This window comes from Wickerhamomyces anomalus (assembly GCF_001661255.1).
Source record: "Wickerhamomyces anomalus NRRL Y-366-8 unplaced genomic scaffold WICANscaffold_3, whole genome shotgun sequence".
NCBI classification, from domain to species: Eukaryota; Fungi; Ascomycota; class Saccharomycetes; order Phaffomycetales; family Wickerhamomycetaceae; genus Hansenula; species Hansenula anomala.
Genome location: NW_017567112.1, coordinates 890512 through 912369, shown reverse-complemented (window position 1 = coordinate 912369; position 21858 = coordinate 890512). Strand labels below are relative to the sequence as shown.

Sequence of the window (21858 nt, the reverse complement as noted above, 5' to 3'; positions counted from 1 at the left end):
TGAAAACGGCATACTTCCGTATTAGGAAGGTAAGCAGTTATTTCAAAAGTAAATAAAAATTCGAGATTTTCTACTTGATAACAAAACATTTTCATAGTACAAATTTCAAAGAAGCTGTGAATAATAAGGCTTTAAGACTGGTGCTGCTGTAATGTCATCAACTGAGATCCAGCGCCATAATCGAATGAGATCCAACACCAAATGTCAAAGAACAAACACCATACAATCGATATTATCTGATGAAGATTCATATTCATTCTTTTTGCTCTAGAATTTGCTTAATTACATTAGCAAGCAGGTTGAGGTCAGAGATGGAAATCTTATCACTACCAGTGCCAAACAGGATCACATTAAACACCAAACCAAATGCATTATCAGTAACTTCATGCTCTACAAAATAGATCAAAAGCTGCATCAATTCACTGGTGGAGAAATAAATTAATTCCTTAAGCTGTTTTTAGAGATAAACTCTCTTCTTTATTGGCTTCAAAGAGGGCTCGCTGGAAAAAGATTTTGAATTGGAGGCTGATGGTTTTGAGCGGTAGATCTATATTGCACTTCAACGTCATTTTAGATACAAGTGAGTTTCTTCGCTATAACCAAAAGCTTTTCAGGAACTTACAGAGAAAGATTTTGTGATACTTCCAGCGTTAATATGGGTACATATCATTGATTATGGTGGTTTTATTGAAGGTTGTTTATTTGGAGATTTGTATAGTGGATTTTTGGTGTTACGGCCACATTTTCACGTGACCAAATTCTGCTTAATATGGTGAGAATTGAAAATTGGAATAAAACGTTGAGTTTTTGAGATTTTGAGTTGGTTTCAATTGGAAAAGATGGAGAGTGTGCTACTGCATATGGTCAAGCTATATTGGTGATGATAGGATCACCTGTTGTTGGAGTATTTAATGGTTTTATTAAGCTGATTATGGAGAATTGTTACTGTTCAATCAGTTTAAACGATATTGATCAACTTTTAAGTACATTAGAGTCTGGTTGTATGGTTACAACTTTTCTAATAGTTTTTGGGTGGATTGGATGATTATTTGAAGTATCGTAATGTCATTGATATATTGGTATTGGATATAATTCAACAACTATTAATGTTATACCCTCATGCTTATCACCAAAATGTATTTGAAATTTTCTCCATCCTTCCAATACCTTTCTGTCTCAATAACCTCTCTATTTCATTCAATATTAATACATTTTGGGTTTCAAAAACAGTAAAAACAAGATATATACACCCTCGAAAGGATTCGGGGTTCCATTTCTGGATGTGTATATACCTTTAACGTTTCTCTATCTTCTCAAATACAAAGCTAAGCATATAACCCATTCATTAAAAAGTTATAGATCAAAATAGGTTTCACCATAGTTAAGAAACTGGTAGGGGCAACATATTCCAAAAAACGGCCACGGGCAGGCCGTTAGAGGGGCGTTAAAAATGAATTTTTTGGATTTTCTAGCCAAATACAAACGGTACAGAGGTCGGAGCCTTACCAAAAGGTTCTTCCCCTTCCAAAGTATCGTTAGGGATAGAAAAAATGGGGGGTCAGGTTTTAGGGTGGTGTTCGGATGTCCCAAATTTTCCGCGAATTTCCAAGATCTGTAATGGGCGATCAGGTCAAAACAATAATCTTTAGATTCGACAACACAGTTTCATCTGGTTGCACCCACCCTGTATCCAATTTGCCCCCCTAATGATCTTGTGATGATATATCATCATTTGTGTGCTGTCATGGTGCTGTGTGCTGTCGATTTGGCCAGTTTGAAATGATCGAAGCTTCCCCCTAAATGTTAGTAGTATCTCAGCATCCCATAGAATAGAAATAAACTCCATTTGAACTTTCACATTTCATCCAACGATACATCATAATCTTTTGATGGTGGGTAGTGCTAAGAAATCAAAGTCAGATCCAAACGGAAATCAAATGTGAATGTTAGATCTGAGAAAACCCAGGTAGTGCTATCCAAACAAACTATCATCAATACCATTTCTTCAAATCAAAATGAAATCTTCCATCATCGAGTTAAACCATAATGTATGTTGCAGAAACATATCCAAACAGAAGGTCTTTGATATACTTATCCCAAACACAACTATCATAATACTTGATTTGACCAACTTGAAAAGATGAAATCAAGTCGTGTTGATGGGGCCTCAAATCCTGCTGTATGATAAGAATGTCTTCATCACCTCCAAAAACTCCAGATCCATCAAAAGTTCAAGATACCAAACATCAAATCCATCACACTTCAACTTCAGTTTTATATGAATAACGCAGAATGAAGAGGAGTAAAACAACAAACTTTGTTATAGGAGTCTCATAATCCACATCAGCATCAGTACAACTTATCAAAGATGGCACAATCCCCTTATCTGAAACTTGAGTATAACTTTATCATCAGTGAGTCCAAAACTAAACCAAAAAAAACCTTGCTGAGATCTAGAATTTAATACCGGCTCATAATCACTGAGCCGAGTAACATATGTCACCAGAGTATCCCTTCACAATCGTTACCCAAGCTTTTAGTATGTTTGTATTTTTGTGTTTTTTTTTCAAAATGTTGTCTTTGTGTCTTTTTTCGAAATGCATACACAATGGGTGCTGGCATAAGTATGTGTTGGTTTCCTGGGTGACTTCAAAGTGGATTTTGCTCTTAGACCAGAAATTTTTGTTCAGTAACACAAAGAGAGAGAGTATGGCGAGGATGGTCAAACGAATGCTAGAGAATCGAATAGCTCTACAGATGTACTCAGCTGGTAATAGCTGCTCAAAAAGTAAATGTATTAATAAGCTAGAAGTTGTTATCTTGTTGATTTGGTGTTTAATAAGTATGTTTGATGTTTCAAAATTTGTATAGAAAATTGTTTATTCTGCATTTTTTGAGTAAAAACAGATCTTTCATAAAGTCCCATGAAGATCTGCCAAAATAGTCTTTAGAATGCATCTTGATTTTTTCTTCAAAGATCCCTTTTGGTAGATAGATGGTGGCCAGCCTTTAAATATTCCGAAACCCAGTTTGTGTCTTTGAAACAAATAGTTGATTTATAAACGGAATCTTACATTTATACTAATTATTGAACTCACTAACCCACTGATCAAACCATTTCAAGTTATTCAACAAATCATCTGTGCTGAAATTGCTTGAATTATCACTGTCATCATAAAGACCCGGGAACTCATCATTATTGATACCGCTTACAGCGTCATTTTGGATCTTTCTTTTTTTACTATTCTCTTTGTTCTCATCATTGACTTTCCCAAATTGTAAGAATTTGATCTTGTTTACATTTTCAGATCCATGATCGATACCAATATCTTGTAAACATGAAATGCTTTTCTGAAATCTTGTAATAACCATGTGATTCAACATTTTCAAGGCCCATAAGCATTCTTTTGCCATCCCAACTTTATCTTTCAATGAACTCAAGATTTCTATGGTTTTAGATAAATTTGAATACGATTGAATCAAATAAAGCCCCGAATTAATCAACATGATGTCAATCAATGAGGTATTAAACAACAAAACTAAATTCAGCCACCAAGGAACCAATAGGCATTGTTGCGATTTAATTTTTTCAAAAACTTCTAAAATCTCATTTGAATGGAATAACAAAATTTGGATTTGTGTTGTACTATTAATTTGAATATCTTTATCTAATAATTTGAACAGCACTTTATTGTGTAAATTTAACATAATATCATGATAAGTTAAGTAGATTTGATCAATCAATAAGGTGTCATATTCTTTTGGGCTAATTGATTCATCAACCCATTTTTTCCAATTTTTCAAAAATTGATCAATTTCCTCAATTTTATCATCTGTTAATTTCCCCTTTAGATTCAATTGTTGAATATCACCACAGATCTTGGCTAAGTGGATCATTGCCAATGAAGGCTTCGTCAACCATCCATCAGATGTATCATCATCTAACGAAGGTATTTCCATGTTTATGATGTCATCATGTAACTCATAATGTTTACCACTTTGGAACCCAAATATTCTATCCCAGACATAAGCAACCCAAAAAATACGTTTAATCTTGACATGCTCATATACTTTCTTGTGGAAAACAGCTGGTATTCTATTCAAATTCATCCCCATACCTTTGCACATCCTTATCGCTATCCCTAATGAAGTATATGAAGATATTTGTCTATGACAAGTTCTTAAGTATAATGTAATAAGAATCCATGATTGAACCAATTCAAAAGATTGCCATTCAAAACTCAGTTTCGTAACTACCTCATATGCATCATCAAATAATTTCTCTTCTAATGATGGATAAACTTTGGTTTTGATATTTAATGGCAGATCTGGATGATTCTCTGAATATCTTAGCGAAATGGCAAAGACAAGATATAAGATTGAAGTGAAGAGTCTAGTTGTAGATTGGTTTGAATCACCATCCTCCATGTTTCTCAAATAGTTTTCATATTGATCCCTAAAGACACTTTCATGTAGTATTCCAAAGAGTGGATTTATCTTCTCCATAAAGAAATCCACCAGCCAATTCCCTAGCTCTAAATCATTAACCAAATCAATCAACTTCACAAAACTCGGCAATTTTCGTTGTTTCAAATAATGACCACCATTCATATTCCAACCATAAAACTGAATTCTAGGGACAATCAACCCTTTACGTTCTTTCTCATCTAAGCTTTCATAAACAACACTTCCCAGCTCATGGGGTAAAATGTTTTGATACCTTCTCATTACACGATACTTATCTCTGGAGAAAGTATAGAAGTTCTTGTCAAATATTTCATCTTTTGTTAAGTTGTTTGTATCTTGGACTTGACTTTCCAATTCACGTATTCTGTTTTCCAAGTATTGCACATAACCTTCTTCATCATTCCCTCCATGAACTTTCAAATTGTGTTTGTTTTCCTTATTTTTGTCCACTATTGTAGTAATCGGTACGACACTTGTATATTCACATTTATGTCCATGTCTTGAACATGTTAGACATGGTTGTTCTCCATCACATTTTGTCTTTTGTCTCTTACAACGATCACAAGCTTTCTTCACTCTTAGACGAGTATTAGAGCCACCGTGTATTGAAGCTTTTGGCTTGTGCTTGTTTGCTGATGAAGAAGATGGTTGTGGATGCTGTTGTTGAGTTTCAATTGGTGACGATGATGTCGAATAAAGTGAATTTCTGTCCATGATCAAAGGAGCAAAAGGTGGTAATTGAATTCCCCTTCCCTGGTCTTGATTTGGGTAATTACCGTTGCTCATATTGGGACTTTTATTCAATCAACGGACTGAGTTATTTGGTCTTTGGTTGTAAATTTTAGCTTGTTTTTGTTTGTTGTTGTTTTCGTTTCTATCCGGGCGTGTCGGTTACCACCCGAAACTTACATAATCAACAGCTAAATTTGGCAGAAACCATTTTAAAAGCCAATGGAGTTTTGTGAGGTACTTCTAATGTTTGAAGGTGAATGAGCCTCAGAGGAGTAAGCAGAGATGAACGGAGAGGTAGATTGTATTTTCCAGCTTTGGATTAAAGATTTCTCAATGGAATTGAAAAAAATTCTGCCTCAAGTCTGTTCAAAGAAAGGAATCAGGGTGCTCAAGAAAGCATGGTTTAAGACTTTCTTGGTGACGTGAAAGAAGCCAACAACAGCTGGTTAATATCCTAACATAGTTTTCAGTGTCAGTAAGCTCGTATCTATTCGGTGTTTGATTAAAATATTCAATGCTCATTGAGAAGAACTCCTGATGCCCAGCACGATATTCAATCCCAAATTAACACACTGCAAGTGTAGATTAGTCTAGCTTACAACACTTCTTTTTCTTGATATTTCATAAAATCATGCAAATAAATCTAAAACCCCATAAAGTAATATTTACAACTATTGTTGGAAACCACCCCTATATACAACACTTACTTCCTCTTCACTTTTTCTCATCTTTAACGTCTTGTAAAACACCACCTTTCTCAAATGGAGCTTCCTCTCTTGCTTCTTCTAGCATAGGTAATACACCTTTTTTTGCTAACGCCAACTTAAAAGCTAGTTAGTAATCAATTTTCAACATGAATTTTTTAATAATTTTGAAAACTCACATCAACGCAATTCTTATAATCATACCAAAGGTCTTCACATTCATTGTAAAGACTCTTTCCTTTCAAAAACTCTTTGTGAAACAGGTCAGTTCAATACTTCAACAGTGGTATTCAGTTAGTTGTACTCACTTTCAGTATACCAATTGTTGAAACAATCATCATATTCCTTTTTGGCAGCTGTACATTCTGGGGCGAAACTTGAACTCATTGCATTACCCATGTTATATTTATATCCAAATCCACTCAAGACTCCAAAATTATATAGAAACAAACTGATTGTCCTCTATTTATCTTTATGTGTCAAGGAAAAACAAATTGATTGCAATTTCTCGAGATTTTTTTTTTGCCTTATTAATTCGCGAAATTGAAAAAAAATCTACAATACCCGTGAGAAATGACAGACAATATGTGTGTATTTTTTTAATCATCATCACTCCAATCAGTTTCTGCGTTCTTGTTCGTTTCGCGATATTTGTTATCCAAAAAGTCATCAAACTCTTGACCTCCCAACACTTCACTCTCTGTGGGTTGTTGCTGCTGCTGCTGTAATGGTTTCTCTGTTTTTTCATTAAATAAAGAGTCTTGATTATCTGTATCATCAAATTGTCGTATTTTATTCCCATTGAACTCCTCAAATCCACTCAATCCAGAATCATTGACACCACTGACGTTATTTAAAATGTCCTTAACAATGTTTTGAGCCGCTTCTCTTGCAGGAGTTCTCCTCAAGTTTTGTGTAGTGGTATTGTTATTATTGTTAACAGTAGCAAAATTTAATGTAACAGGTGGTGAAATGTTTGGTGTCTGCTCAGAATCATCCAGCTGAAGGTTTGTTTGGTTAATTTGTTGATCTTCATCTTGTTGGAACCCATGGTTACTATAACGATTAGCTGTACGTGACACTTGACCTGGCGTTCTCAACAAATTACCCCCAGCTCCATATCGTGGTGTGTGTGGGAATCTTTGGGTTTGATTTTCATCCTGTTGTTGCTGGGAAGCTTGTGTTTGTTGTTTGCGTAATGGTGTTGTTTGTCCATTTGGTCTAACTGGACTAAATTGAACATCTGATTGCAATTTTGGTGCCTCAATCTCAAAAGGTGATGAATCATATTTTTGTGCATATATGGATTTACGTTTCTTTTGAGGTGGTTTCTTGGGTGTCATTGAATTAACAGCAGGTTGATGTGGGTGCTTCTTTCTAGGGGAAACTTCCAATTTGTAATTTGTATCCAGATTATTATGCAAAATATAGTTTCTTGGTTGTTGAATATCTGTGTTTGAACGTTGTAAGGTTGGTGTAGTTTGATTAACATCTGTTCCGTTTGTGTTTGATAAATTGGCACTGACGGGTATTGGTGGTAATATACTATCTGTTGTATCAAAACCTAAATTATTCTGAGATCTGACTTGTGGCATTATTGGATTATTTTTCAACTTATTAGGAGTGGAGCTTTTGAAAGCAGCTGATGTTGTGTCTTGGTCATTTGGATTTGTATCATCGTGGAAATGATCAGTGTATCTTTTTTGAAACTCTTGTTGAATTGTATGGTTTGTGCTCTCCATTATCACATTACCTGTGTCACCTGCAGTTTTAACTGGACTCAAATGTTCGTTCAACTGTACAGTATCACCAGTTTGTGTTTCTTGTGACCCCTGTTCTTGAGATTCGGGTATTTGATCATCTTCGGTGTAATCTTGATTTTGAACAGCTTCTTCATAACCTCTTAACTCGACATTTGCACTTGTTTCAAGAAAGTTCTTCCAAAAGCTCACACCTTGCCATATCTTTTTGGAACTATTATGGTATTTCTTCACTATAGGTATCAATCTATCATTTATGATCTTGTGTGATTTGGCGAATGATTTGTCAATTGTCTGTAACGTTAATGTTATCTCTTGTTCTAATCTTTCCAATTCTATTGTTTGAGCTGAGGCTTCATTGAGATTTGTGTTGTTGATGTTGGGAGTGAACACCGACTTTCTTCTGTTCCCAGTGTTGGAGTACTTGTGCGACATTCTTGACTTCTAGCACTCTTTCTGAAGTTGTTTTGTAGAAGACGCGTATACACCAAAAATTCGTCAAAATCAAAACAAAAAAACAATTCGCGGAAAATGCTATTACGAGGGTAAACTTCCAGTCACATGACTTGATGGCTCGGATATTACCCTATACGGGTTTCAATGTTTTTTTTTTGGCACAAGACACAATTTGAAAAATATTTTAACGGCTTTTGAAGAGCTTGTAATGGTGAAGTTTGAGAGATGAAGGGTGTGTGTAGAATTCGTTAGAATGGTGAATGTTCATATTTCCATACGGTTTGTAGTGTAAATTTTGTTCATAAGCCCATAAAGTAGTACAATCTGCGCCTCAAAGCCCTGGAGCCATGAACTCATTTCGCTTGTTAAATTGCTGCCATCTGAAATTAGTTTGAAGCAATCGAAACATCAAACTGCACTTCGGTACATTAGTTCCATGAACTGAAAAGTTTTGTGAAAACGTCATACTTGATACAAAAGATATAAACTCTGGAAATCCTCAAGAGTCAAAGAAAACTTCACTTTCCTCATCTCTGGTATTGAAGTCAACGGTTAATTAAAAACCAGTGGTTTCCCGTACTTTCCAACTGTCAAGGACATAGCCAAAAAAATCTACATCTTCACCTTCATCACTTCACAAACATAGTTCAGCCTTGTCATTCTCTCATCATTATATAAATAACAACCTGTTGTTTCCAATTCAATTAAAAGTCAAGTCATCATAAACATAGAGAAATTCCAAAATGGTTAATGTTTTCACAAAATTCTTCCATTTGAAGAACTATTGGTTCATGGTTCCAATAATTGGTTTCATACCTTGGTTAGGTATGCTTATCACAATGTTAATCTGTTGGGCCGCTCAAGGGCACCCACTCTATCCGTTCAATAGCGGTTATCAATATCCTGTTTATATATCTTATATTGGGGCAACTAACCTACGTCCGTTATTTATAAGTTGTGCAGGTTGGCAAGGTTTATTCTACACAATCACTTTACTTGTGGAGTATTTTTTGAGAAAGACTGGTAGATTACAATATTGGTTTAAGAAAGATGAAAGAAATTTATTATTTGCTGCTTGCATCTTGGGTATTATTGGTTCTTTAGGGATTTTGTTTGTTGCAATTTTCAGTATAAAGAATTATGACAATGTTCATCATGCTATGCTTGGTGTTTTCTTAGCATTTATTTGTCTTTCAATCATTTGTTTATGTGCTCAATATTGCATGATGGGCTTGCACTATAGAAACATTCACGTTCATCATAAATATTGGAACAAGTTTACCATTTCATTCTATTTGAAGGTTTTCTTTGTTGTTGCCGCCATCATATTTGCAATTTGCTTTGGTGCTGTTAGTAATAGAAGTGTCAGTTCCTGTTTTGAATGGACTTTAGCATTTTGGTACATTGTCATCTTTTTGATTTTTGCATGGGATCTATTTCCAGCAGCAAAGAGACGCCATAAGAATGCTCCATATATTAGAGATTGGGATAAATATGACTACTACATGTACAACAAAAACTATGGACAACATCCTTATGAAAAATATGCAAACTTCAACACTGATAATAACGGACAATTTACATCTCATGAAGGTCAAGACACTTTAGTCCATCAAACAAGCTCATCAACATCATTAGAACGCCACAATAATGCTCAATTTGCTGCCAATGGCGGTGAACCTGCAGGTTATCGTGAAACAAATAGGGACTTCACTGATGAAGAACTACAACAATACCCACTAACTAATGATCGTGAAACATATCCAATTCCTCATGGTCAGCAAGTTCCTGTTTATGGTGCAGAAGGCGAAGATACAACGCCTGGCCCTCATAACCAACAAGAAGTTGCAGACGCTTACAATGATGGTACAAAAGATTCAACTGGTAAGAAAGGTTGTATTATAGTGTAACATTTGCTTTTGAATTTGCTTACCTCTGGTTTTGTGTGTGTTTTCTGTTTCTGTTCTATTGTATAATAATGTTGGGTGTTGTGTTTATGAAACTATGCATCACCTCAATAGATGTCCATTAATAAAGCAGTTTTTTCCACAGTACTAGTACCCACAATGTATCCTTAATAATAGAAGCGACGCCATAGTATATTTGAAGGTCTACTATTACTTGTTTTGAATACAGCTTCAAGGGTATATATTAGGGTAGAACAAAACAAAGGGTAATAAAAAAAGTCACAATCATTAAATAATATCACAGTAATAAAAAATTATAATAAAAAAACAATAGTTATGAGCAATAACAATTAATCAAAAGCCAAATCATGCAATCATGAGGAATACATCCAATAAAACAAGCTGGTGAAGCTTCTAAAATCAATAAAATGGATTCCCAGATGAGAAACCACTACTTTCAGATCCATCTGGACTAAAAACATTTGAAATGTTGATTCCTGAATCTGGTGGATCAACACCATTTGCACTAAAAATACTGGAGAATCCAAATGGTAAGTCAGCTTCAGTAAAACTTGGACTGGCAATACTGAAAGTATCAAGTTGCTGGACAGGCTGAGGAATCTCTGGAGGAACTTCTTTGACACCCTCTTCGGAAACTTCAGCGATCTCTCCAGAAACTTCTTCAACACTTTCTTCAGAATCTTCAGAAGCTACCTCAACAATTTCATCTTCATTAATAAAATCATGAAGCCAGTATCCAGTTTCGTCAATTTCTTCTTGTGTCAATTCTGAACTTGGTAGTGTATTGGTTGAATAGGAGTTCGATTCTTGCAAATTTGATGGATAATGAGACCCATTTGATCCAAAGGCAATCGATTGTGATGATTCAGTAATTTCTGTGGATGAAGACACTAGTTTTTGAAGTTTGTGATTGTGTCTATCATCTTGAACTTCATTCTTAACAGTCGTTTCAGTTGAAGGAAACAAATTTCCCTGGCTTTGTGAGAATTCAGATGCTTGAGTGTTCAAATGACTAAAATAGCCTTGCTCTTGTTGAGTTACTTCGACTGGAGCATTTCTTTGAGTGAATTGGAAATTTCCAGAAAAATGTCTTGCTTGGAGCCCAAAATCTCCATAGAGCTCTTGAAGGGTAGCTGGATCTTCAATAAGACCAGCACTGTTTTCATAATCTTCACTGCCGTTGTCATGATCCTCATATTCATTAGCAACAGTGTTAATAGCAGCATTGGTAACATCACTTGAAACACCTCCAATAACCTCTTCTTGGGAAATCACATTGGAATCTTGTTGATGAATTGGTCCCACACCACCAAATTGAGATGAATTGTTCTGATGGTTAACTGGCTCAGCATTTGGCTCAGCATTTGGCTCATTAGTTGTTGATTTATCTTTGAATTTTGGAGCACGTTTTGGCTTTGTCACCTTATCCAGTTTTGTATCCTCATTATGACCATTATTAGCATAAAAATCAGCCTTTCCATCAACAGCGGATTCTGGAATAGTATCTTCAAAGTACCAGTCATCACTATACTCAATATCATCAAAAACAGAAACAAGCACACTTGATTGATCATCAATAAAAACAGCTTTAACATCCTTTCTCGGGCAACATCTTCCTTTACACCCAAATCTGAAGTTTCCTGAGAAAGGGCAAACTTCATTTAAAGTTGGATGTGCACCTGCTTGAAGAAGTCTATATTTTTGTCTGAGTGATGCTGCTGTCATATCCTTTGCAGGTCTCCCTCTATCCTTGATCAAGAAAACACTACCTTCATTAATCCTTTCAAAATGTAAACAATCACGCGCCCTATGACCTTTGATACATGTCTCACATGCGTACTTTAATCTCCTTCCAAATATCATTATGGCATTAATGATTATAAGTACCAGATAATTGGTAAAGTGATTGAAAGCCCCAGGGGAGCTTTATATTCAATTAAAATTTCAATCCAAATTGTTCCTGATAAAGATCTCTAGTCACCAAATAATGTACAATATGAGATGTTAACTCTTTGATTTGACTAGACCTTCTATATTTTCTGTTCAGCTGTAAACAAAGATGCAATAAGCAAAATGATTAGCAACGGCAATTAGCCAAACAATGATGTGCGGTTGAGCATTATAATATGAGGACATTTTGATAAAAATCGATAGAGTCTTGATTATAAAGTATATTCTTGCCCTGTTGTTTTTGTGGTTTACAAAGATCTCTGAGTTTTTTTGTTTACCTCAAATACGTTATTGGCACGCGAATGTCTGGCAGATGCCCTACAGCGACAAAATTCAACACGTTAATATCACATTCTCTTGACTCCAGGAAATCTTCTCATACACTATTCTTTTTGTTCGTTTTTATGGTCATTGCAAAAAGTATAAAGGAACTCTTGTGTTTCATCCAAGAACTGTTCAAGTTGTGAGACCTTTGACTTTTTCAAATTTTCACTGCTGGCCAAATCTGCAAGGTCTTTACTTAATGATACCTCTTTATTGGCAACATGAGGAGATGTCTGATTGTCATTAACGATATTATTTGAAGAGCTTGCACTCTGTCCACTCGAATTTTCTTTATTGGTTTCTTCATCTTGTTTAACAGCCGATGGTAATGGATATCTAACACCGACGCGAGATAACGGTCTAATAATGACAGGTTCAGCCAATTCAACAGCAGTGTATCTTCTAAAGCTATCAGAACTTGATGGTCTTGCAGTATTTGCATTATTAGGTGCCTGAAGTTCATGATGACTAAATGGAGTATTTGATAATCCAAATGGTAAAGCATATTGTTGATCCAAATACCTCTTTTCAGAGTTGAGCGTAACTTTTGTAAACTTATCCAATATGAAGACAAATTTACCGACAGGTTTTGATATATCAACATCTAATAATCTGTTAAATAAGATCTCCTCATCTGAGTGCTTTGACAGTTCAATTGTCTTTAAAATAGTTGAAGTTTGAGGAATAATAAGCCTATAAGTACCAGTAACAATTTGAGATAAACCTTGGAATCCCCTTTGAGATTTGGCAATACAATTTGCTTTGTTCACTGAAACCAGGACATCTTGAAAATGTTCACAACTTTGACCTTCATTTCTTAAAATGCATGGTTCACAAGAGTAAAGACGATTGTTGAGAATAATCATTATGCTGAAAAGTGGTTTTCTCTTTGAAACTAGAGTATACTAGCAAGTTTTTTGATCTAGAATTGTTGGACAAGAGAGTCTGGATAACATTTTAAATACTTGAATAGCTTCTTTAAAGTATACTGTACCACGCTGAGCCGTTGAATGGCAAGAAACCTTCACAATTTGTTTTTGTGTTACAGGTTGACAACCTGCAGGCGCAAGAAAAACGAACAACCATTAGGCCCATGTAGCGGTTTTGAAAATCATCAGAACAATGGAGATCAATTTCAGAATACAACCCTAGTAAAAGAGAAACATGACTTTGAAATGTTGAGTGGTTGTGTAGTTAATTGGTAACTTTGAAAGAGCTACTAAACAATTCGCGAAGAAGATGGAGCGACATAGGGCCAGACTAGAAGATGCTCAGAATCCTACTGAAGACAATAATAACAGTCATAATAATTTATAGTATACAATTCATGGTTAACTTCTCATTTCACTTCTTCTTCCTTAACTTGACTTTGTCTCATTCTATCAAAGTACAAATTTGGATGAACGACAACTTCATTAATCCCACTCTTCAATTCCAAAACTTTAGTACAAGCACCAGTATATTCACCTTTTGAGCTGATCTCCACAACATCCATAACATCTTTTTCACTCAATCCCATATTTTGTAAATTTCTTGATAAATTCTCAGGATTCAAATCTCTATATGGACAACCATGAAATTCGCCCTTTGCAGGTCTTGGTTTGGATAAAATAGTTTTACAATCCCAAGGTTTATAATTGATTCTTGCACCTTCTTTACCATAAGTATGCCTTATATTATAAGCATATTCTTTTTGGAATTTATCCAATGAAATCGATCTTGTGAATTCATTTTGCCAGTATTCTAAAGCTTGATCTAATGAAAGACCAATACCTTTCAAAAACAATGTGAATTGTTGTCTTGCAATGTATTTCAAATGATGGGTTTGATTTAAACCATTCATCAATTGAGATGCACATAATGGGAAATTTGAATTGATCTTTTTGGTGTAGATGGATTTGGCGTTAATATCTGAAGAATTTGCAGATTCGTAATCTGGGGTGTATGAAACATTTGAGTTTGTTGATAAATGAGTCAATATTGGCAAGATTCTATCATCCTCATCCAATGAAGGGAACGCGTGAGCCGCACTTAATAATTGGGTACTTAAATGAGATTGATATTCATTTAATAATAGTTGTAATTGTTGAAATTGGGGGATGTATGCATAACCTTTGTGTAAAAAGATGGAACGGTGAGAGACTAAATCTGAAACGTTTTCAAATGGTAATTTAATGAAATTTTCATTTTCAAAGAAGCTTCTCTTGGAATTATCATCAGTTAATTGAAGCTGGAACTGTAAAGATGGAGCAATTGCCTTGAATAAATTATCTGAATGAATTTGTTTCTCCTCTGGTGTAATGAAATCCCATGGTAAATTTAGAGATTTGATGAAAACTTGTTGATCTCTAGTTGATAATTGATTGAATCTGATTTTGAATAAGATAGTTTCGTTTTTGATAAACTTATCTCTGAGTTCTTTGGTACGAGCAAAGCATAATCTAAGAATGAAATGGGAGTAATAGTCCTTTTGTTTGTTTAATTTCAATTTCTCTGCATCATTTGAACTTGTCAATGGTAAATATTGATTCAACAATGGTAAAACAGTTGATTCTATGTCTTTATAAGTTTTATTTCTAACAGTTGCAGATTCTATCTCGTTCAAGATTTTGATACGGTCTATGGCCCAAGTTTCAAACTGATCTAAAGTAATTTCACCAACTGGAGGTAACTGATAAAATGATAGCTTTGCAGAGAATAGCGTGTTATTGATGTATGAGTCCTCACTAGATGGGTTGATTTGAGCAGACTCAAAGTTTCTTCTACCAGCAGTTCTTCTCTTTGAGCTTCTGAACATTTTGAGCTACCGTTTATCTTGTTTGTCTCGTTGTTGATGTAAAGAATTGGAATATGATAAAGTACAATTGATTAGACTTGAGACGCGTTTCTATGTATTTCGCGAATTTTTGTGTTGATGTTACCCTCTGTTACAGAAAAAACGCGGTTTACATAATCAATGAATTGATTAGTAATACTTACCCCTAATATTACCTAATCCTACAGGTGTTACCCTCTGCTCCGCTCCAATTGGCTGATCTCCCAACAACCGCTCAGGCCCATATTTTTTTTGTTAGCGAGTGGGTGCTTCCCAGTTAAAATTTGTACTTGCAGTCACATAAAAAGAGATTCACATAAACATAAACATCATCAACATCATCACCAATACATCCTACTCAATACCCGTTACACTCACTAGTCCCATCAGCCATGTCAGCCCTTCCTCCAGCAAAACAGCTCGACAATGCCTCTGCAACAGCTCCTTCTCCTTCCAACAACAACAACAACAACCCTGTTAACGGCCAACCTGCCCAAACTGCTTCAGCAGCATCAACAGCTGTGAAACAGGACCAACCATCCAATAACAACAACAACGCTAACGCGAACAACGCAAACAACAGCCCTTTAACAGGTTCATCATCTACTGCTAACGCTGGTCTACAAGGCGCTCATGCCCAAAACACCGTTCCTGTTTCAAATCAAAACAACCAGGGCTTGCAACATCCTGGTCAACAACAGGAGGATCAGTACAGATATGCTCAACAACAACAACAACAGCAGCAACAATATTCTTATTACTATCAACAACAGCAGCAACAGCAACAACAACCTATGTACAACTCCCAATTCCAAAGTTCATACCCTTCTTACTACCAATCTGCTCTCGGATCAACTCCTATTAACGCTGCAACTGCTGGTGGTGCTACTGCTGGAAATGCTCAATACAATCAAGCTTATCCAGATTATAACTATCAAAGATATAGTTATGTTCAAAACTATGCTCCTCCTCATCAACAATCCCAACAATACTACAATTCCCAGCCTTCAATTAATTCCACCCCTTCCCAATCGAATCAACAGTCTAATGCTACTAGTGCTCAAACCGCTTCCACTTCTACTGCTCCAACTACTGCTCCAACTGCTCCTGCTACCACAACATCAGCTACTTCAAGTGCAACTCCAATTCCTCAACAAACAATGGCTTCAATTCCACCTCAAACTTATTCTACCCAGCCAACTTCCACTGTAGGTCAAATTCAACCTGTTGGCTCAAGACCAAGAGTAACAACAACTATGTGGGAAGATGAAAAAACATTATGTTATCAAGTTGATGCTAATGGTGTCTCAGTTGTGAGAAGAGCTGATAATAATATGATCAATGGTACCAAATTACTAAATGTGGCTCATATGACTAGAGGTCGTAGAGATGGGATATTGAAAAGTGAAAAAATTAGAGATGTTGTTAAAATTGGTTCAATGCATCTAAAAGGTGTTTGGATTCCTTTTGATCGTGCTCTGGCTATGGCTCAAAGAGAAGGTATTGTCGATTTGTTATACCCATTGTTTGTCAGAGATATTAAACAAGTTATTCAACAAGGTTCAACTACTCAACCAAACGCTAATCCTCAATGGCAATATCCTCCTGTTCCACAATCAGTTCCAGGCACAAATTATCAGCAACAACAACCCCAATTACAATCAGCATATTCAGCACAATCAGTACCACAAACTCAATCACAAACACCAACTCAACAACAACAACAATCTCAAGCTCAATCTCAATCCCAAGGTCAACAACAACCAGCACAGAAACTTTCACCATATTTAACACCAACTTCTTTATCAAATGCATCATTACCACAAGACAATAAATCAAATGTTATCGGTAATGCAACTAATACATCAACTGGTAATTCAAACGCACCAACTTCAAGTGTTCCACCACAACAACAACAACAAAATTATTATAACACCCAGTATCCAAATTATTATCCATATCAATACGCAACTACTGGTGTTTCAACAGGTCCACAAATCCAACAACAACCTGCTCAAGCTCAACAAAATGGAAATGTACCAATGTACCAATATCAACAAAATTATGGATATGGTTATTTACCACAATATGGCCAAGCTGGTTCAAATGATGAACAAAAATAGATATAGAGAAATAATGATATGATGTGTTGTACTGTGCTGTTGTGAATTGCTGCTGTTTTTATTTGATTTTTAACTGTGTTGTGATGTTCTTTTTTTTTACATATATTTTACTATTAGAAGTTGATGTCGAAGAAACTAAGGAAAAAAAAAGGGAAAAAAACATCCTATCGTTATTTTGCATAAATTCTGTATTATTATACTTTCATATTGTTGTTTTTTTGCTTTGTTTATTAAACAAATGTGATTATTTGTGTCTTTTTCTTTGGAAGGTTAAAAGATTTTTTGGGAAATTGCGAGAAAAGAAAGTATGCATTGCTTGTTCATCCATTTTTTTTAATATTGTCGATCCAAATTTTTTTACTATCATGTATACTAAATTATATATAATTATCTGAATTATAGAGCTGTGTTTTATCAAATCTGAAGTGATGTAGTTGACGACTGAAATAATTGTTAAGTCTCAAGTTGTTGATTTCAATTAATTTCAATGAAATCATGAGCATTGGGCGGCTACTCCATCAGTTATATAGCCCATTTCAATGATGAGAAAGGCGTCCTTGATGGACTTTATCGTTTTCTATCAACTAGTCCCGATTCTACTAGTATAGCTGTTATAATGGTCTTCACAAACCATTTGCAGCCTTCACATATTGGGACCTAGTTCGAACAATTTTCTTAAATCGACTTTCAATCGGATTACTTTCATTGTCTGTGATAGCGAGCTAATTTCAAATGGCTACTCGTTTCTTTAATATGATACGATTAAGTTTAAATGAACTATATCATTCTTCTATCTTCAATCTTGACCATTAAAACTTGAAGAATGCAACTGTATCTGCGTGTATTAAATGACACGTCAAGAAATGGCAGAAACGCCAAACTATCTTCATGGCACTTAAAACTTTTCCAAAACTACATTCAACTATATCCAATCTTCACCAACTTCTCACTTGATGAAAAGTTCATGTTTTCTTTGAAATCTACAAAATTCAAAATTTACTCTTCATTTTTGGTCAAGTTCAATCCAAATGTAAACATTGAAGTTCAACAAACTACATAACATACCTAAAGTTAATAACGGTGATGCATATTGCATGAAACATAACGTACAGAAAAAAAGTAGGTGTAGCAATCGAAGGAACCAGTGTTTGAACTTTGTGCAACAATTCAGCACTGATCCAAAAGGAAGTAGATCCTCAATTAACGGTGATGGACTATACATATGCTTCTTATACACCACTTACACACCCAAGACATAGCTCTGTTGAGATAGTTTGAAGTTTGATGTTATGTAGTTTGGGTTTGGAAAATGGGCCATGGACCAGTCAGCTTGGTACTAATTACAGGGCTTGTGTGGAGCTAGGCGTACGCCTGGACTGTACAGCAAAGATTTGGTCAAGACTTGAAGAGTTCAAAAAGTACCACCAAATTACTATGTGATTTCATGGAAAAGAACAAACACCAACACAGCTTATCTCCTTTCTCACTTAAATTCTGTTGTTGTTTTCTCTTTGTAGCCCTGAGGTTCTATCATGTGAGCACGCTGTTGTGCCCAGTGCGAACTCTATAGCTAAACCGAATAAAATGAATATGCTCTTACAGGGCCTTGTTATCAGACACCATAACGAACGAAATTTTATACGTGGTATCGTGATCGTGGACCATGATGAAAAGACTTGATGGTAAAGTTAAAGTAGTACGATTGGAATAGGGGTAGGTTAATGTCATCCGAACAATAAAACTGCTCCTCTTTTATTGTCAATGTTCCAAACATCTTCAATCTTTACGAAGGTTATCCCCCTTCCATATTTGTTCTTCGTTTTCAAAGATTTCATCAGGATTCAGAACCCAGGAACCTGTTTGATTTTAAGCTATCTAAAATCGTATCATCTTTTATCCAGGTTTCGCTCTGACTGCCCTTTTCTCTACCCAAAATCTCTTGTATCACTTCAAGTTCAGGCCCTTTCTGCGTTGTAACTTGTGGGCTGGAGCCTGGGGCAATTTTGTTTCGGTTCCCTTTGTGGAGTACTGCTTTTTCCCCCAGGCCGCTTCCGCTGTTCAACTCCAGTGCACACTGCACTGGGGAATATATCAAGCGTAGGCTGGGGCGGCATGGGGCCTGGGGCAGGCCGTTGGCCGTTGGCTGGCTGAGCTAGGCAGAGTGGAGTTTAGCAGGTGGAGGGTTCACAAGTTACAACTTACAAGCTTTACCAAATATTAAGAACAGTGTTACAAAGATTCAGCCAGAATTCAAACCACTACATATTTGTAAACCCATGATAATCATAACATTGATGTAAACACAAATATATAACCAATATCTGTTTTGTAAATATAACCTTATAACATAACCTTCAATTTAAACCATACTGAACTCAAACCATCATAAAAAACACACAAATAATCATCTCTAATCATAAAACTATTCATTATAAACCTTTTTCATTAAAGCTAGGTAAATCCAAACTTTTCAAACTTGGTAAACTAACACCATTATTACCATTTTCAACAGCATTCAATTTTGGACTTTGTAATGGAGTACTCAATGGAGTTTCATTAAGATGAAACATCGTTGGTGAATTTGGTCTAGACTTCTTCCTAGCTGGTTCCATTGATTCTTCTGAAGTTGTATGTAGGGCCTTTGGTGTAAAATTGTTGGAAATTGGTGTCATTCTTTTCAATGTTGATAATGCATTTAATGGATTACCATTGTTATTACCTAATGAATATAATGAAGTTGAAGAGTTTGATTTTGATGAAAGAGCTGATAAATTCGTTGAAGAATTGTTATTGGATGAAAATAATGATGATGTTTGGAATGAGGATGATGATGCAGATTTTAAAATCTTTGGTGGTGATTGAATATTTGGTAAAAAGATTTGTTTAGATTGGAATAATGAAGGTTGTTGTTGTGGTTGTTGCTGTTGTTGAGGTGGTGGAATGGCAACTTGTGGTTGTGGTTGATATATTTGTTGTGGCAAGTGTTGTGTAGGATTTGGATGTTGAATTGGGATTTGTTGTATAGGTATTGGAACTTGTTGAATATAAAATTGTGGAGTTGGAGCACCAGGTTGTTGAACTGGAATAGCGCCTTGTGGTGGGATTTGAGTACTTTGTGGTGGTGGAGGTGGCATATGTTGTTGTTGTTGCTGCTGATGAGTTGGAGGTTGAACATAATAAGTTATAGGTTGATTTAGGTTCTCATATGATGATGAACTTTTACCATTTTTCTTTAATCTTGTATTTGAATGGATTCTTGTATGTCTTGTTAATTCATCACTTCTGCTGAATTTCTTTGAACAGAAATTACATTGGAAAGGTTTTTCACCAGTATGAATTCTCATATGTCTTGTTTGATGTTCCAATCTATGGAACGCTTTTGAACAAACTGTGCAAACATAAGGTCTTGTTGGATCAGTTGAAGCAGGTGGAGTAGTCGAAGCAGCACTTGTAGCTGGAGGAGATGAAGAATCCTTCTTAGCCATCTTCTTGTGTGGGATTGTAATCTTGTTTTAGGGGATATCTACTCTCAAGTTGTCGTCGTTGAGAAAACAGGATATGAGATGGGTTTTATTTTGTATCATGGCACCGGAAAAACTTTCGACGGTTGGGCCACAGCGGAAAAAGAAACGGGGGCAGCTGGTCACTTTTGAGGAAAAAGTTTTTCCAGGCGGAAAAAGATAAAGTTGGCAAAGCTTAAGCCTAAAGGGGATTACTGGAACGAGAGTATGAGAACTTTACAACCTTGTTACTCGTGTAGAGATTGGTGGCGAAACGAGTTCTTTTTCTCATGGTTAAAGGTATCCGATCCTTTTAATTTCTTGGATATGCTCACTGATTCTGTTGATTTGTTCACAAAGTTGATGATTATGAATCAGATTAACCGGTGGACGATTTGCAGACGCGCGAATTCCAAAGCCAGAACCTAATTGGGTCCCCCATGAAAACATACATACACTGGTAATTATCATACAATTTTCCATTTTTCAACCTACCCCAGAAGCTAAAACCTTGTAAAGACAAGACTTGTCAATACCAGTGACCACCTACAGTGCTATATCAGGCCATCGTAGAACTATATCAACACAGTCCGTGACTTCAAAACACAAGTAGTTGTGTACTCGTCCACACTAAACCCCAATTACATCACAGCGTATTCTCCAGACGTATCTCCATGTGCAACATACAAAATTGGAAACTTGAGGGCAAATCTATCCCACAAAAACGCTACAAATTATGAGAATAACGAACCGTGCTTTTGCAACCTAGTGGGCCTCCACTATCTTGCTTATAACCTTATCCTTGTCCTATTCTTGATGGACCATATGTTGAAACGAAAAACAACAAGTTATAAATTCATGTTTTTTCTATGGTTATGCAATCGGACATCCCGGTAGGTGACACATTCCTGCCCCTCTACGGAGGACGAGACAGGCGCTTTAGGCTATAGAAACAGGCTATTTTGCAATGGCAAGAATCTGATGGCTGAGACGGTTTAAAATGAGAGTAGCGGAAAAATAGATGGTGCTGTTAATGAATAGATTCTTTAATTCATCTTGATAGTATCCCAGTCGTGCTTGTATTCTATGGTCGTGTGGT

General features: G+C 35.8%; 9 protein-coding genes across 9 annotated transcripts; 2 read left to right on the top strand and 7 right to left on the bottom strand.

The window, feature by feature from the left end:
* Window positions 1–3216: 3216 nt before the first annotated feature.
* STB4 (Stb4p) lies at window positions 3217–5064 on the bottom strand (the record flags this gene model as incomplete). The annotated part of the gene is made up of 1 exon (XM_019180632.1): window positions 3217–5064. A coding segment is annotated over one exon (1848 nt), but the record flags the coding sequence as incomplete, so codon positions are not given.
* An 849-nt stretch (window positions 5065–5913) lies between these two features.
* On the bottom strand, window positions 5914–6302 carry MDM35 (Mdm35p; the record flags this gene model as incomplete). The annotated part of the gene is made up of 3 exons (XM_019183386.1): window positions 5914–6021; window positions 6083–6153; window positions 6212–6302. 3 exons carry the CDS (start codon window positions 6300–6302, stop codon window positions 5914–5916), a joined length of 270 nt encoding a protein of 89 aa, XP_019039147.1.
* A 161-nt stretch (window positions 6303–6463) lies between these two features.
* Window positions 6464–8147, bottom strand: WICANDRAFT_68503 (DASH complex subunit ASK1). Its single transcript, XM_019184122.1, has one exon. The coding sequence runs from the start codon at window positions 8096–8098 to the stop codon at window positions 6503–6505; it is 1596 nt and encodes a 531-aa protein (XP_019039146.1). The 5' UTR covers window positions 8099–8147; the 3' UTR covers window positions 6464–6502.
* A 748-nt stretch (window positions 8148–8895) lies between these two features.
* Window positions 8896–9555, top strand: SFK1 (Sfk1p; the record flags this gene model as incomplete). The annotated part of the gene is made up of 1 exon (XM_019181020.1): window positions 8896–9555. A coding segment is annotated over one exon (660 nt), but the record flags the coding sequence as incomplete, so codon positions are not given.
* An 891-nt stretch (window positions 9556–10446) lies between these two features.
* WICANDRAFT_78563 (uncharacterized protein) lies at window positions 10447–11910 on the bottom strand (the record flags this gene model as incomplete). The annotated part of the gene is made up of 1 exon (XM_019184748.1): window positions 10447–11910. The coding sequence occupies one exon, from the start codon at window positions 11908–11910 to the stop codon at window positions 10447–10449; it is 1464 nt and encodes a 487-aa protein (XP_019039144.1).
* A 470-nt stretch (window positions 11911–12380) lies between these two features.
* On the bottom strand, window positions 12381–13187 carry WICANDRAFT_62512 (uncharacterized protein; the record flags this gene model as incomplete). Its single annotated transcript, XM_019183385.1, has 1 exon — window positions 12381–13187. One exon carries the CDS (start codon window positions 13185–13187, stop codon window positions 12381–12383), a length of 807 nt encoding a protein of 268 aa, XP_019039143.1.
* Window positions 13188–13581: 394 nt separating this feature from the next.
* PRI2 (DNA primase subunit PRI2) lies at window positions 13582–15118 on the bottom strand (the record flags this gene model as incomplete). Its single annotated transcript, XM_019182712.1, has 1 exon — window positions 13582–15118. The coding sequence occupies one exon, from the start codon at window positions 15116–15118 to the stop codon at window positions 13661–13663; it is 1458 nt and encodes a 485-aa protein (XP_019039142.1). The 3' UTR covers window positions 13582–13660.
* A 410-nt stretch (window positions 15119–15528) lies between these two features.
* PHD1 (Phd1p) lies at window positions 15529–17259 on the top strand (the record flags this gene model as incomplete). Its single annotated transcript, XM_019184121.1, has 1 exon — window positions 15529–17259. The coding sequence occupies one exon, from the start codon at window positions 15529–15531 to the stop codon at window positions 17257–17259; it is 1731 nt and encodes a 576-aa protein (XP_019039141.1).
* Window positions 17260–19688: 2429 nt separating this feature from the next.
* On the bottom strand, window positions 19689–20744 carry WICANDRAFT_78559 (C2H2-type zinc finger protein; the record flags this gene model as incomplete). Its single annotated transcript, XM_019184747.1, has 1 exon — window positions 19689–20744. One exon carries the CDS (start codon window positions 20742–20744, stop codon window positions 19689–19691), a length of 1056 nt encoding a protein of 351 aa, XP_019039140.1.
* Window positions 20745–21858: the final 1114 nt, after the last annotated feature.